We start from the raw sequence: 13,688 nt of genomic DNA on the forward strand, positions 1-13,688 counted from the left end.
TTTTTTTTGGAGTAAAAGAAAAATCGACACTATTTTCTTTCTTTTTTTAGGAAAAAAAAATCGACAGCATTTTCTATTTTTTCTTCTGGAGTAAAATAAAAATCGACATCATTTTCTTTTTTTTTTTTTTTGTGCAAAAGAAAAATCGACAGCATTTTATTTTTTTCTTTTGGAGTAAAATAAAAATCGACACCATTTTCTTCTTTTTTTTGGGAAAAATAAAAATACCCTTAAATTTTTTACTCGACTTTCAGATTTATATATAAACACGAAGTCTATGATGAAGATACTTGTGGGTAGTAAATAAAAAGAGGGGACTTATAGTGACTGGCAAACGAGTTTATTTTCCTTTGTGTCAGTTCAGAGCAGTGCAAACTGTTAGAACGTTCACTTTCTCAATTCCTTTATTTTCTCTCTCCAAATGATCTAAAAAAAAGTGTTTTTGCCATGAATTTCACACAGTTTTGGAGTTTAATTATTTTTCTCATTTTATTTATTCAATGTTCACAAGGGTAAGTTTGTAAAAAAAAATATTTACACTTTCAAAAAAATATTACTTATATAACAAAAATTTCTTTTCATTTCATTTAGAGTAAAAATCTATTTTTCAATCATGATTCATAACAGGTGTTTTAGAACAATTAATACAAAAGGTATGCATTTTTTTTAATATACAAAGAAGTGAAAAATTCCAATTTTTAATTTTTATTGAATTATTTTTGATAAAAAAATTTTTATTTTAGTAGATAAATTATGTTTCACTAATACTATTTTTTCAGTAATAAAATTTACCCAAACAAAAATTTGCTACAATAATTGATTGTATGAAATAACAAATTTACTAAAAAATTAAAATTTACTCTAATTTTTTTTTATAATTAATTTATTTTTATTTTTGTCGTGTAACTTAATTTAAATACCTACGAATTCTAATAACTATTGTTGCTTAAATAATATTTTTATTTTTTTACTTTTCAAAAAGAAAATATCTTTTCTAACTTTTAATAATAATAATTAAAAATTTACAAATAATAATAACAATTTAATAATTTTTAATTATTTAAACTTTTGAAAAATTTAATAAAAATTTCGCTCGAATAATTTATCTCGACTAAAGTCTGTTTTTCTAAAAATGAAAATACTTTTTAGTTGTCAATAAACTTCTTTATAACAGTTGCAAGAAGATAAATTTTCAAGAAGGTCATTTTCATTTATTAATCAATTCTGCATTACATTGCAAAATATCAGAACTATATTTTTCAGTAATAATTAATTTAATAAAATAATTACAGGCTTCGCACCTACTATTTACTACTATTTCAAACAAATTAATTATTTAAAACAATGATTATAAAATTCTTATGAAGAATTCAATTCTTTTTAAAAATAAGAACATTTTTTCACATAAATTCAATTCTATTTAAACATTTTAATAAAATTTTTCCCAATAATTTAGTTATTTTCATAAATAATAAAATTCTTCTAAGGAATTCAATTATTTTTGAAAATTTTAATAAATTTCTTTGCAACTGTTCAATGATTTTCATAATTAATCAAATTCATCGCAGGATTTCTATTATTTTTAATACAATTTTACAGGAATCGCTCAAATAATGTAAATTATTCTTAAAAATTTAATTTCAATTCCTCGAAAAATTAATTATTTAAAAAAAATGTTTTTTTTTAAATTCTTTCGAAGAATTCAATTATTTACATAAATAATTCTTCGAAAGAATTAAATAATTTTTAGGCATTTTAATAAAATTCCTTGCAAAATTCAATTATTTTCATAAATAACAATATTCGTCATAAGATTTAAATTATTTTTAAAAGTAATAAATTTTTTCTTGTAAATTCAATTATTTTAAAAAATTCTAATAAAATCGTTCGCAAGAATTAAATTATTTTTATAAATATTTAAATTCTTTCATGAATATGAAAATAGAATTTTTGTCAGTTTTGTGAAGTGTCTAAAACGAGTTTTTTTTTGTTCGACAAGTTTAATTTTTCAATAGCTACATTTTTAGTTTGAAAACTACTTTTTTAAAATTAATTATATCGAGTGCGAAGTCTGTAAAATTGTGTTTAATAAAAGTTCATTAGAATTGAACCTGAAAAAATAAATCAATTTATAAAAAACAATTTTCTTTTTTATTCTTTTTAAGAAAAGATAAGAAAAATTAATTTCCCCTTTCAAGTATTAAGATTAAATGACTAATTTATTAATTAAAAAACGAAAGATTTTTGTATGGAATTAAAAAAATTGGATTTTAATAAAAAAAATTGAAAAAAAATTGAAAAAAAATTGAATTTTTGAAATTGACAGAAAAAAATGAAAAACACAAGAAAAAAAATTAATTAATTAAGAAAATAATTTTTCTTTTCAAGACGAAAAAATTCACACTATCGCAAAAGATTGAAGGCATCGACGGATAAAAATTTTGATATACTAATTTTCACTCAACATTGGCCGCAATCAGTGTGCTTTGAATGGAAGGAAAAATCACAAAAACACAATTGCACATTACCAGTTGATGACGAATGGACAATACATGGAATTTGGCCGACGCAATTTCATAAACTTGGCCCTGAATTTTGTAATTCAAGTATGAATTTCAATTTAACAGCTTTGTCAGGAATTGAGAGTGAATTAAAATTAAAATGGATGGACGTTGAGTATGGAATGAAACCGGGTTCATTTTGGAAACACGAATGGGACAAGCACGGCACTTGTGCTTCGATTTTGGACAAAATGAATACTGAATTAAAATATTTTCAAATGGGACTCGATTTACTTGATAAATATGATATGAAAAATATTCTCGCCAAAGTTAATATTATTCCCGGCAATGGCTATCCAGTGAAAACTATTCTCGATGGTATTAAAAAAATTCTAAACGTCAATGCACAAATTATGTGCGTCAAGAATCCGGTAAGATTTCCATTTTTCCTACAAAATCAATTATTATAACTAATTTTTTTAAAATACGTTTCATATATTTATTTTTTAAAATGTTTTTTCTAAAATAATACAATTTTTTAGAAATCAAGTAAATAATTACTAATTAATAATCAAGTCAATCAATTCAAGTAAAATTGTTTAGTTTCAAAATAATAAAATGCTTTCTTTTCATTCGCAGAAAACCCACGAGTCCTACATTTTCGAAATACGAATTTGTTTCGATAAACAATTAAAATTAACAAACTGCGATGGAATCGTAAATTTTCCAACCGACTGTAATCATAAACAAAACGTCACTTATCTCGGAGTTGTACCTCACGAGGTATTAAGAATTTAACAAATAAAAAATTTAGGAAAAAATCTAGGACAATTTTTTTTTATTAATATACCAGAAAAAAAAAACTTTTTTCCAATAAGTTTTTCTAGGAAAATACGAGTGAAAACTTAAAAAGAGAATTGAAACCAAAAAAAAGAATTTAATATCAAGTGTCGAATGGAGAATTATTAATCAAGTGTCGAATTATTAGACAATAAGAAATTACCGAAGAGATATATATTTTTTATGTCCACATGTAATGCTTGGTACAAATTGTAAATCAGTATTTGACTTTGTAAATAAAAAAATAAAAAAAAATTTGGTCGCTTCTTAATATTTTTATAGAAATTTCTTTTTCTTTAAGATTAGGTCTTTAATTATTATTATTATCAATAAAAGAAAAGTCTTAATTTCTCTTTTAGTTCTTTTTAAATTAAAAAAAAAACAGGTTTAGCATACAGAAATCGATAAATTGCGATTTAATTAAAAAATAGCTAAAAATCTAATAGTAGTAATATTAATTATTTTCTTTAGCTCACGAGAATTGTTTCGATGATCATTGTATTTTTTTCTGGATAATTATAACTGCCGAGGGTACCAAACCTGAAAATTATTAATAAGATTAATTAAAATTAATTTTCCTATAATTATAAATTATTTAAAAAATTTTTTTTAAAGTTAAATAATAATAATAATATAATAATATAATAATAATAATAATATTTCAAAAAAATTATAATACAGAAATTTTTGAAAAATAATAGTTTTTAAATTATACAGAATTGAGAAATTCCCAAACAATTGAAATTTACTAAAATCTTTTAAAAATAATTGAATTCTTGAAAAATATATTAAAAATAATACAATTTTTGGAGAATTTTAATTATAAATATTCGAACATAATTTTTTCGAATTTTCGAAATTTTAATAAGTCTAAAAAAGTAAAAAAATTGCAATATTTTCAATTAAATTTTACAAAATTTCAATTATTCAAAAACCTTTTAATTGTATATTTTGGAAAAATTAGAAAAAATATTCAAAAAGAATTTTTGAAAGATTTGTTTATAGTTATTTTTTACACAAATAATTTAATAAGATAATTTATAAAAATAATTTACTAAAATAATTTATTAAAATAAATTATTAACTAATAAATTTTCTATTCAAAATTATTTCACCTATTACTAAATAAATAATTGAAAAGTAAATAAATAACTTGTTTATTAATTCATTAAGTAAATTAATAAGTTCCTTATTTACTGCTAAATTTCTTAAAAAAAAAAAATTGAATCCGAAATTAATAAATGCCGAATTACCCAAAACATCCAAAGGTGCGTCGAAATCGTCGTCTGTAAAAACTTTTCGTGGGAAATTCGTCATTAAATTAAAAGATCCTTCTCCATCAGTTCGATTCATATCGATATAAAGTCTCACAGCCGATAATTGCTCCTTGGATCCAAAAGTTTGCGTTATTGTTTGTCCATTTGTAAGTCTTATCTAGAAAAGTACAGTAAACAAATTTCTAATTTATATAAAGAATAAATTATAAAAAATGTATTAATAAAACAGAATTTTTTTTAATTCTTTAAAACAAAATTGTTTTAAGAAATTTATTTACAACATTTATACGGACAATGGATATTATTTTAATTTTAATATTTAATTGTTTAAGTTTTAAGAAAAGTTTAATTGAATTTCTTCTTTAGGAAAAAATATTGGGAACATTAATAAATTTAATATTAATTTGAATTTATCAATAAATTAATAAATTTAATTTAATTAACGTTCAAACTGCTTAAAATTAAGTTAATTTTTTAATTTTACCTTGTTTCTTAGGAAAATAAATTTTGATTTGGAAATATTAAAAATGTAAAATACGCACTTGAAGTCGAGTTTGATTATAGTCCTTTTTAACGGCAGTACTGGGAGCAATTTCAGTTGGACTCGATGCAGTTGGCGAGATTGCATTTGGCGTCGCAGGTGGTGTTTGCTGATTACTTGCACCAGCAGCTTTTGCTCTTCTCGCTGCTTTATCGGCTTCAATTTGCTCTCTAACCCTTTGACGAGCTCTTTTGTCATCCTCCTTCTCGCGTCTTCTTTGCTCCAATATCCTTTGCATTTCAACTTCCTCTAATCTTTAAAAATAGAAAAATAGAAAATTAATTTTATGGAAAACTTCCTTTTTTTATAAATATATACCTAAAGATTTTTTTCTTTAATTTTAAGATTAATTAGATAAATTTAAGATAATATTAAGATTACTTTTTTCTTGCTTCGGACATTTCTTTTCCAGAACGTATTCTTAATTTCTCCTTCTCGAATGATTCGTGCTTTTCCTTTTCCTCACGCTCCTTTCTTTTCTCTTTGAGTTTTTCCTCTAGTTGCCTTAATTTTTCCCTCTTCTCCTCGTCGGTCAATGGTTTTTTCGACTCTGTACTCTCGGAAAATTGATCGTGACCCGATTTTGTCGCATGAAACTCGACCTCGAGTGTTGAATTAAATAATTTTCCGCAACTTTTGTTTTTTTTTTTTTTGAAGAAAGAAAGAAAGAAATATTAATTCTTAAAAAATAGAGGAAAAGTAAATTCTTTCCGGAAAATAGAGAAAAAATTTAGAAAAATTTGTGACTTACACGTCACATTTCATCGATTTTGCGACGTCCTTATTTTCTCCACTTGCACTAGCCATATCCTGATTTGGTTCGGCAGCAGAAACCGTATCAGGAGCACTCTCTCCAACTGGTGATTCTGCAGGTGATTCGGGAGGTTCCGATTCATCGTTGTGCGCCAACAGCCTTGATAATTAATTGATAATTAAATTCATTTTTAATCATAATGACAATAATTATTATTTAAATTATAATATATTATTAATTATTACAAGTTTCGCACTTGATAATTAATTTCAAAAAAGGAGAAAAAAGTTGTTTTAAGAACAAAAAAAAACTAAAATTCATTTTTGATATCAATTCTTAATAGAAAGTTCTACGAGAATACAATTATTTAAATAGAAAAATAAATAAATTATTAAATAATGAAATATTTCTTAAAATTGACTTTTTTAAAATGAATTTTATCAAAATTTTTATAAATAATTGAAGTACTGAGAAAATTTTATTAAAATTATATTCAAAATAATTGAATTTTTTTCAACTTTTAGCGAATTTAAAGTTGTGCAAATTCTGAAAAAAGAAGAAAAAAGTAATAAAGTTATTAAATTAAACAATAATTAATAATAATAATAATAATAATAATAATAATAAAATATTAGTTTTTTAATTAAACAAATTGTAATACAAACTAACTTTGACTCTTTTTCATGAAAATAATAATTCAGAAAGTTTTTAAACATTTGCTTCATTTTCTATTTTTAATTTAGTTTTCATTTGTTTAGTTCCTTAAAAATAACCTCAAATGTGACTTTTCGAAATAGTGAAAAGTGGAAATATCATTTTTTAAAAACTCAGTTCCCTTTAACATATTTTATACTGTAAATTTTAAATTCTTTAAGTTTCCTCTTTCTTAATAATATTTTTCGCATTTTCTCCACTTTATAACGGTTTTTAAATTAATCTTTTGCTTAAATTCACAGAAATTTTAAAATGTCAATTTTCTTTTATTTTCGATACAAAAACTAAATTTGAGTCAACAATGTTAATAATATTACAATGATAATTCTTGAAAAAAAAATTGACAGTGCAAAAGAATAGTGACATGCAAAATTTTCGGAAAAGTGCAACAAAAACATTGAAAAATTAAAATACCTGAAATACTTTTAAAAATAATAATTGAAAATTTATATGTAAATTTTACCATTCCATTGCTGGTTCTACACCTTTATTTCCCGTTATTTGCAGAGCTTTTTCCCTATAAAATGGATAAAATCAAATTTGTAAGTATATTTTGAGGTTATGTTTCATTTTTATACATAAAAAATGAATATTTTTATTAAACTTACGCGCTTGACATGGTAAATCCCATGTCAACCAGCATTGCAATATCGGACGACGACATTTTTGTTTATAAAAAAAAAATTGTGTTAATAGACAACGATGTAAATTGGGGAAAAATAATAAATTAAAATTTGTCACAAATACAAATTAAACGTCATGTCCATTTCAAGATCAAAAGACGAGACGCTCTATACTGTAAAGCCGGGAAACTAACCGGATACCGGATGTGCCGGAAGTTGCGTATACTTTAAACTCGGGATATATTTCCTGTTTTTGAAAATTGTCAAGTTATTTTTTCATTAAAAAAAAGAGAGAGAAAGAGGGAAATTTGGGATTCAATGAAACGTTAAATTTTCAAAAGATAAAAGATCGGAAAATATATTTTTGGTTTATTATATACACTCTTTATTTTTATTTAATAAATTAGTTTCTTGATTTGGAAGACTTAGTCAACACTTCACAATTTTAGTTTTACTTATTACCTAGCAATCGAATTTTATTTTATAACTTTTTAAGTAGGAAATTAAAATTATACTGAAAAGTAAAAATTTTTTCAATATAATTTTAATTTCCTACTCAAAAAGTTAAGAATTCTATTTATATTTGTAAATATGTGAAAATATGAATAGAAAAGAAAATTATAGGAAAATTAAAAATTTAATTTTAATTACAAAAAAAAGGAAGTGGAAAAAAGTGTCGGATTAAAAATATTAAAAAGATTTAATTATCAAACCAACTTCTTATTTATTATTTAAAAAGAAACAAAATTATTAACACAGAAACGAACAAAATTACAAAAAATCATTTGTTCCTGGAATTACACAAATTACAAAAAGAAACATCGACGTTTAATTTACATAAAAGAACATTAATAACACAATTACAAAAAAAACATGGACGTTTAATTTACATAAAAGAACATTAATAATTTGTGCCTGGAGTTGGTTATTATTTTTTTTTTTTAATCTGAAAAAGATTTTCGTCACTTCTTCAATAAAAAACCGGGTTTCATGTACAAGCTACTCTATCGGTAAGAAAATGTTTACCTAATTATTTAGACATTAAAATTAAATATTATAACAAGTTTCACTTAGAGAAATAGACTTTTTTCCTCAATATTCTTGAGATGTTTTATTGGAACTTCCACTGCCACCTGTGGTTCCTGTTTTTTTCGGCAATAAAACCGCTTGGATATTGGGCAATACACCACCCTGAGCAATAGTTACACCTGAGAGCAATTTATTCAACTCCTCGTCATTTCTGATGGCGAGCTGAAGATGCCTTGGGATGATTCTGAAAATTAAATTTAAACAAATTAATTCTCTTTGAAATTTAATACTATAAACTAAATAAAATCTATCTAAACTACATCTAAACTACTAAAAAAATAAATAATTTATTGAATCTTAATTAAATGTTTCTTAAAATTGAATTCTTATACATAATTTTTTCAACAAATTTTTAAATAATTTAATTCTTTCGATGAATTTTAAACAAAATTTTTACGAATGATTACATTTTTCGAGGAATTCGATTAAAATTGTATTAAAAATAATTGAAATTCTGCAATGAGTTCTATTATTTAACAAAATACAATTGAATTTCCATAAAAAAATGTATTATTTGTAAAAATAATTGAAACTAAATCTTGTAAAGAATTTTGTCAAAATTTTTTTAAATAATAGAATTTTTAAAAGAATTTTATTTAAATTTTTCGAAATAATTGAATTTCTTAGAACCATTTTTTTTAATTCTCTGAATTTATTTGAATTCTTTCGAGAAGCGTCATTAAAAAACTAAAAATAATTGAATTGGTGCGAAGAAATTTATAAAAAATTGCTAAGTAATTGAATTCCTGTAAAATTGTAATTAAAATTTTGTTTAAATAATTGAATTCTTTTGGAAAATTTTATTAAAATAGATATTAAAAATAATTGAAATGAGGAGAATTTTTGAAAATAATTGAAATTTTGTCATGAATTTTATTAAAATTTTTGAAAATAATTAAATTTTTGTTATAAATATTGTTATTTATGAAAATAATGAATTTTATAAAAATTCCTGAAATAATTGAATTTTGACGAAGAATTTTGAATTCATAAAAATAATTGAAATTTTGACAATTTTTATTTTTTAGATTTTTTGAAAATAATTGAATATCTGCGAAGAATTTTATTAATTTTAAAAATAAGTGAATTCATCTGATGAATATTGTTATTTATGATAATAATTGAATTTTGCAATGTTATAAATTTATGGCAGTTCTTCAATATAATTAAGTCATTTAAAATAAATTTTTGTCAGAAATAAATTTTCTTTTTATTATATTAAATTGAATGAGTGATCAATTAAATAAATTCAAATAAATGCTCCGAAATGCTCACAAATAAATCTTTGTATAAAATTAAAATCATCAAAATAAAACAAGACGTATTATTTTGATAAATAAATAGAAAAGGTCAACCAAATTTCGAACTAAATACATAAATATATAAATTAATAACGGTTAATGAATTTAACTTATAAAATTTCAAAGTTTGATGAATTTTTTCATTTTTTACTCACGCAGAAAATAATTTACTATAATTTTAAGACCTTGATTAAAATTATATCAGTAATTATTGTATACTTGAATCGTGTGTCCCTTTTTTCAGTAATATATCAACACGAAACAAAATAGAGTTAAATAGAAAAATTTTGACCGACAATCACAATGAACATATAATAAAAATATTGATAAGAGAAAAATAGAAAAAAAAACAAGAAAGAGAAAATAAGGGAATAAGAGAAAGAAATACCTCGATTTTTTGTTGTCACGTGCAGCATTTCCAGCCAATTCCAATACCTCAGCGGCTAAATATTCCATAACTGCTGCCAAATAAACTGGTGCACCAGCTCCAACTCTCTCGGCGTAGTTTCCTTTCCTCAAAAGTCTATGAATCCTACCCACTGGAAACTGTAAACCAGCTCGGCTGCTGCGTGACTTTGATTTCGCTTTTGCTTTTCCTTTAAAAAATATAATCACACAAACACAAAAAATAGAAATGAAATTATAAAATTCACCGGAAAAATGTAAATATTTCAGTATAATTACCTCCTTTGCCACGGCCAGACATTTTTGTAAAAGTTTTTTAAAGGTATAGAGAGGAAAGAAAAGAAATTAACGTTCAAACTGAACAGAAGTACAAGTGAACACAAGTGAATAATAAATTTTTAGGGTTAAGATCTATTTCACCCGGTGTGAGAAACGTGAGAAACAAGTGAACGGCTTTTTTGGCGCTGTTGTCGCTTCAATTTGCGCGGGATTTCTCTCTACCGGAAGTTAAATATCACTGCATTTGCGAACGACCAATGAATGAGTGGCGGGAATTTTGTAATACAAAAGAATTTAAATTTCCCGCCACTTTTTCGTTGGTGAAGTAGAGTGAGAAGTTTGTGCGCATGCGCGAAATGTGCGCGCGTCCCACCCAACGGAAGTCGATCACAACGCCATTTGGTTATTATCGATTCTAAAATATTCAAAGTCAAAAGAAAAATCAAGAAAAATAAGCATGTTCTGTGCATGCTTATTAAACTTTTTATGATTTGTTTCTCTTCTCTCTATTAAAAATTTTACTCAATGTTCCAAGTTTTCCGTAATGTAAATAAAGTTTTCCGGATAAAATTTGCTTCCTATACTCAAAAAGCGTCGATAGTCTATTTTTGAGGTTATATATTTCTTAACCCTTTTAATTTTCGTTATTTTTATTATTTATATATTATTGAAATTATTAATAATTATTTCCACTTGCGATAAAACAATAAAGTTAATATTTTCTTTCTACACATTGGTTTATTGGAGTAAAAAAAATACAATTGAGAAAACTACAATGTCAGGAAAAATGAAAATATGAAAATGATAACAAGGATCCAAGGATTAATGAGTAAGTACATTTTTGTGTAAATTTAAAAATAATGTAAAAAACATAAGTCCAAAAATGCAGCATAAGTAAATTGACAACTCGTATTTTTTGGGATAAATAATCACTTGATTTTGATTTGAATTAAAACTTAAATTCATTTCAATATTTTTATTTGTTTTTCGAAATATTGGCATTTCCTCGGATAGTTCCTCAGACAGTTTTTGCGAATTTAGAATTAAAATCGAATCGCTTTTTATATTTATTATTTTAGAATTAATTTTTTTACTAAAAATATAATTATATAATTCTATTAATAATAATTAAGCAATTTATATGTTTTAAAGAGAAATTAAAAATTTTAACTTACCTTCGTGAAAAGAGAACGATCGAATGGATCGAATTATAATTTTTTTCCCTACTTTTTCTCAATATCAATAAATAAAAAGAAAATAAATTCTACTGATACAAAATATTTTTTTTTAATGTACCAAATATAAGTACACTGAAATTTAATTATAATTTAATGTAAAAGACATTTTAATGTATATCTAAAAATTTATAAATAGGTAATATATATATATATATATTTTTTCGTAAATTTAATGAGAAAATTAATTAGATCCGCACTAAATCGATAAATATAATACTTTCTCCAACATTAAAACTCAATTATTCTTGATTAATAGTTTCCTCATTGAAATTTTTATTTATTTACTTTATTGAACTTCAAATTTTTTAATTATTAAATAAATAAATTTATTTATTTAGTAATATTAATTATTAAAAAATAGTAAGTAAATAAATGAATATTTTTTTGAAAATGTTCGTTGAATATTTAAATATTAAAATAAATTATCGTTAAAAATACTAATATATTTCTATTAACTAATTACAAGGTGAGGTGTAAATAAATTTAGAGGAAAAAAAAGATTTAGTTTAAAATTTTCAATGGTTTACTTCTAGGCTCACATTTTGGCCAAATCAAAAAGAAAAAAACGACAAAAAATTTTGCCGTCTTTTTATTTCTTACACGTTTACATAAAAATAATGATATTTACAAATGTAGGACAATGGTTATAGGCACTCAATAAACAAAAAAATATTAAAATTATAGACGGGTCAGTTCTTCTTCGCAATTAATAATTATTAATGATTTAGGCTGGAAAATCCATTGAGAAGTGCCATTTCAAAACAAATAGTTTATTGAAAAAATATTGCTCGCCTCAGAAAATAAGTAAATTCCCTCCCCAAAAAAATACCTTTTCTCATCAATCGAAGTAAACAGCAAACGCAAAAACACCTTATTTTATTTTCTACTAGTTTGAAAAATATTCCCAAGAATTTTTTTTCATTTCAACGTCATTTTCAAATATTTTCACGAAAATGAATTTTTTAAATCAATATTTGCTATTAATTATTAATATTAAAAATATATTTTTCTTTCAAAAAGAACCGAAATGGAAAAAATTAACGTCGGTGAAGTTAACAACAAAATATAATGATAATAATAATTATTTTTATCATTATTTATTTTATTTATTTAGTTCACAACTCAATCCAACGATTGTAAGAAAAAATATTTTTCACCTAGAATACAATATTTTTTATTGACAAATTTTTATTTTTTAAACTGTAGATGAAGAAATTATTATTATTTATTTGAATATATCCTACAAATTTTTCAGTAAAAAATTTGAATAAACAATAATATAAATAATAATTTAATTTATATAAAATAAATAATAATATAATTTACGACTCGAAAATTAAAAAAAACAATGGGAAAATTTTTCTATCCGTTCGTTATGGATAATAATGGAATGTTGAATGCTGAATAACGAGCAATAATGGAATCAGTACTCCTCTGGAGTCTCGAGCAATTTTTTATTTTAAGTCACATTTATCTATAAGTACCTCGCCTTCAAAATTCATTAAAATGCGATCACTGGCCTTTTTCTGTTTTCCATTGGAAACAAGGGTAACAAAACGAAGGATACGTCGTAATTAATTTTTATAATAAGAGAGAAACGTGCTTTAAATATATCATAGATATTGATATTATTAAGAGTAAAAAAACGTTCCTTCTTTTTCTTTTCGCCTTTATTAATATCAAAATCTACAATCGTTATTTTTAAAATAAAATTTTTATTTCCAAATACCAGAAATAAAAATTACGTTCCTCTTTCGCAAACGGAAAAAAATACTTTTTTTCAAAAAATTACAAAATTCCTCTCTTTTCTTCGATTTATTTTCTTTTTTTACGTTTTTATCTTTGTTCTAAGAGTTTACAAAATACAGACTTCACAAAGGAATTCCTACTGTGGATTTTCCATTTGTTTTTGTTTGTTTGCTTGTTTTTTCTATACAGCAATATTGATGCTTTTTGAAATAACAAAATAGTTTATATTCGAAAAATTTCAATTGAAATTGAATTTCTTTTGTCACATTATTGATATTTTTATGCTGTTTATTAATAAAATACCAATTTCGTGGCATTTTTTTTCATTATTTGCAAAAATGTGCCGACGTCCCTTCGAGTACGATACAAATATCAAG

General features: G+C 23.3%; 3 protein-coding genes across 3 annotated transcripts; 1 reads left to right on the top strand and 2 right to left on the bottom strand.

Annotated features, from left to right (window-relative positions):
- Window positions 1-280: 280 nt before the first annotated feature.
- LOC122498738 (ribonuclease Oy-like) lies at window positions 281-3,882 on the top strand. The gene is made up of 3 exons (XM_043606625.1): window positions 281-512; window positions 2,389-2,932; window positions 3,141-3,882. The coding sequence occupies exons 1-3, from the start codon at window positions 448-450 to the stop codon at window positions 3,297-3,299; spliced, it is 768 nt and encodes a 255-aa protein (XP_043462560.1). The 5' UTR covers window positions 281-447; the 3' UTR covers window positions 3,300-3,882.
- On the bottom strand, window positions 3,501-7,437 carry LOC122498737 (UBX domain-containing protein 1). The gene is made up of 7 exons (XM_043606624.1): window positions 7,236-7,437; window positions 7,091-7,144; window positions 5,911-6,072; window positions 5,541-5,792; window positions 5,161-5,413; window positions 4,595-4,775; window positions 3,501-3,881 (listed from the first exon to the last, which is right to left on the bottom strand). Exons 1-7 carry the CDS (start codon window positions 7,289-7,291, stop codon window positions 3,835-3,837), a joined length of 1,005 nt encoding a protein of 334 aa, XP_043462559.1. The 5' UTR covers window positions 7,292-7,437; the 3' UTR covers window positions 3,501-3,834.
- A 517-nt stretch (window positions 7,438-7,954) lies between these two features.
- LOC122498714 (histone H2A-like) lies at window positions 7,955-10,485 on the bottom strand. The gene is made up of 3 exons (XM_043606582.1): window positions 10,325-10,485; window positions 10,029-10,236; window positions 7,955-8,523 (listed from the first exon to the last, which is right to left on the bottom strand). Exons 1-3 carry the CDS (start codon window positions 10,344-10,346, stop codon window positions 8,343-8,345), a joined length of 411 nt encoding a protein of 136 aa, XP_043462517.1. The 5' UTR covers window positions 10,347-10,485; the 3' UTR covers window positions 7,955-8,342.
- Between the last annotated feature and the right edge of the window lie 3,203 nt (window positions 10,486-13,688).

Source organism: Leptopilina heterotoma, unplaced genomic scaffold, assembly GCF_015476425.1.
Source record: "Leptopilina heterotoma isolate Lh14 unplaced genomic scaffold, ASM1547642v1 Lhet_158, whole genome shotgun sequence".
Lineage (NCBI taxonomy): Eukaryota > Metazoa > Arthropoda > Insecta > Hymenoptera > Figitidae > Leptopilina > Leptopilina heterotoma.

Bases quoted from the DNA above. Each gene is read 5' to 3' on its own strand.
- LOC122498714 (XM_043606582.1), bottom strand. From the start codon at position 10,346: ATGTCTGGCCGTGGCAAAGGAG. The intron at 10,237-10,324 runs GTAATTATACTG...TATTTTTTAAAG, and splicing joins GTCTGGCCGTGGCAAAGGAG to GAAAAGCAAAAGCGAAATCA. The intron at 8,524-10,028 runs GTATTTCTTTCT...TTTAATTTTCAG, and splicing joins CGTGACAACAAAAAATCGAG to AATCATCCCAAGGCATCTTC.
- LOC122498737 (XM_043606624.1), bottom strand. From the start codon at position 7,291: ATGTCGTCGTCCGATATTGCAATGCTGGTTGACATGGGATTTACCATG. The intron at 5,793-5,910 runs GTAAGTCACAAA...AAAAAACAAAAG, and splicing joins AAATCGATGAAATGTGACGT to TTGCGGAAAATTATTTAATT. The intron at 3,882-4,594 runs GTAATTCGGCAT...AATAATTTTCAG, and splicing joins CGCACCTTTGGATGTTTTGG to GTTTGGTACCCTCGGCAGTT.
- LOC122498738 (XM_043606625.1), top strand. From the start codon at position 448: ATGAATTTCACACAGTTTTGGAGTTTAATTATTTTTCTCATTTTATTT. The intron at 513-2,388 runs GTAAGTTTGTAA...TTTCTTTTCAAG, and splicing joins TTTATTCAATGTTCACAAGG to ACGAAAAAATTCACACTATC. The intron at 2,933-3,140 runs GTAAGATTTCCA...TTTCATTCGCAG, and splicing joins TTATGTGCGTCAAGAATCCG to AAAACCCACGAGTCCTACAT.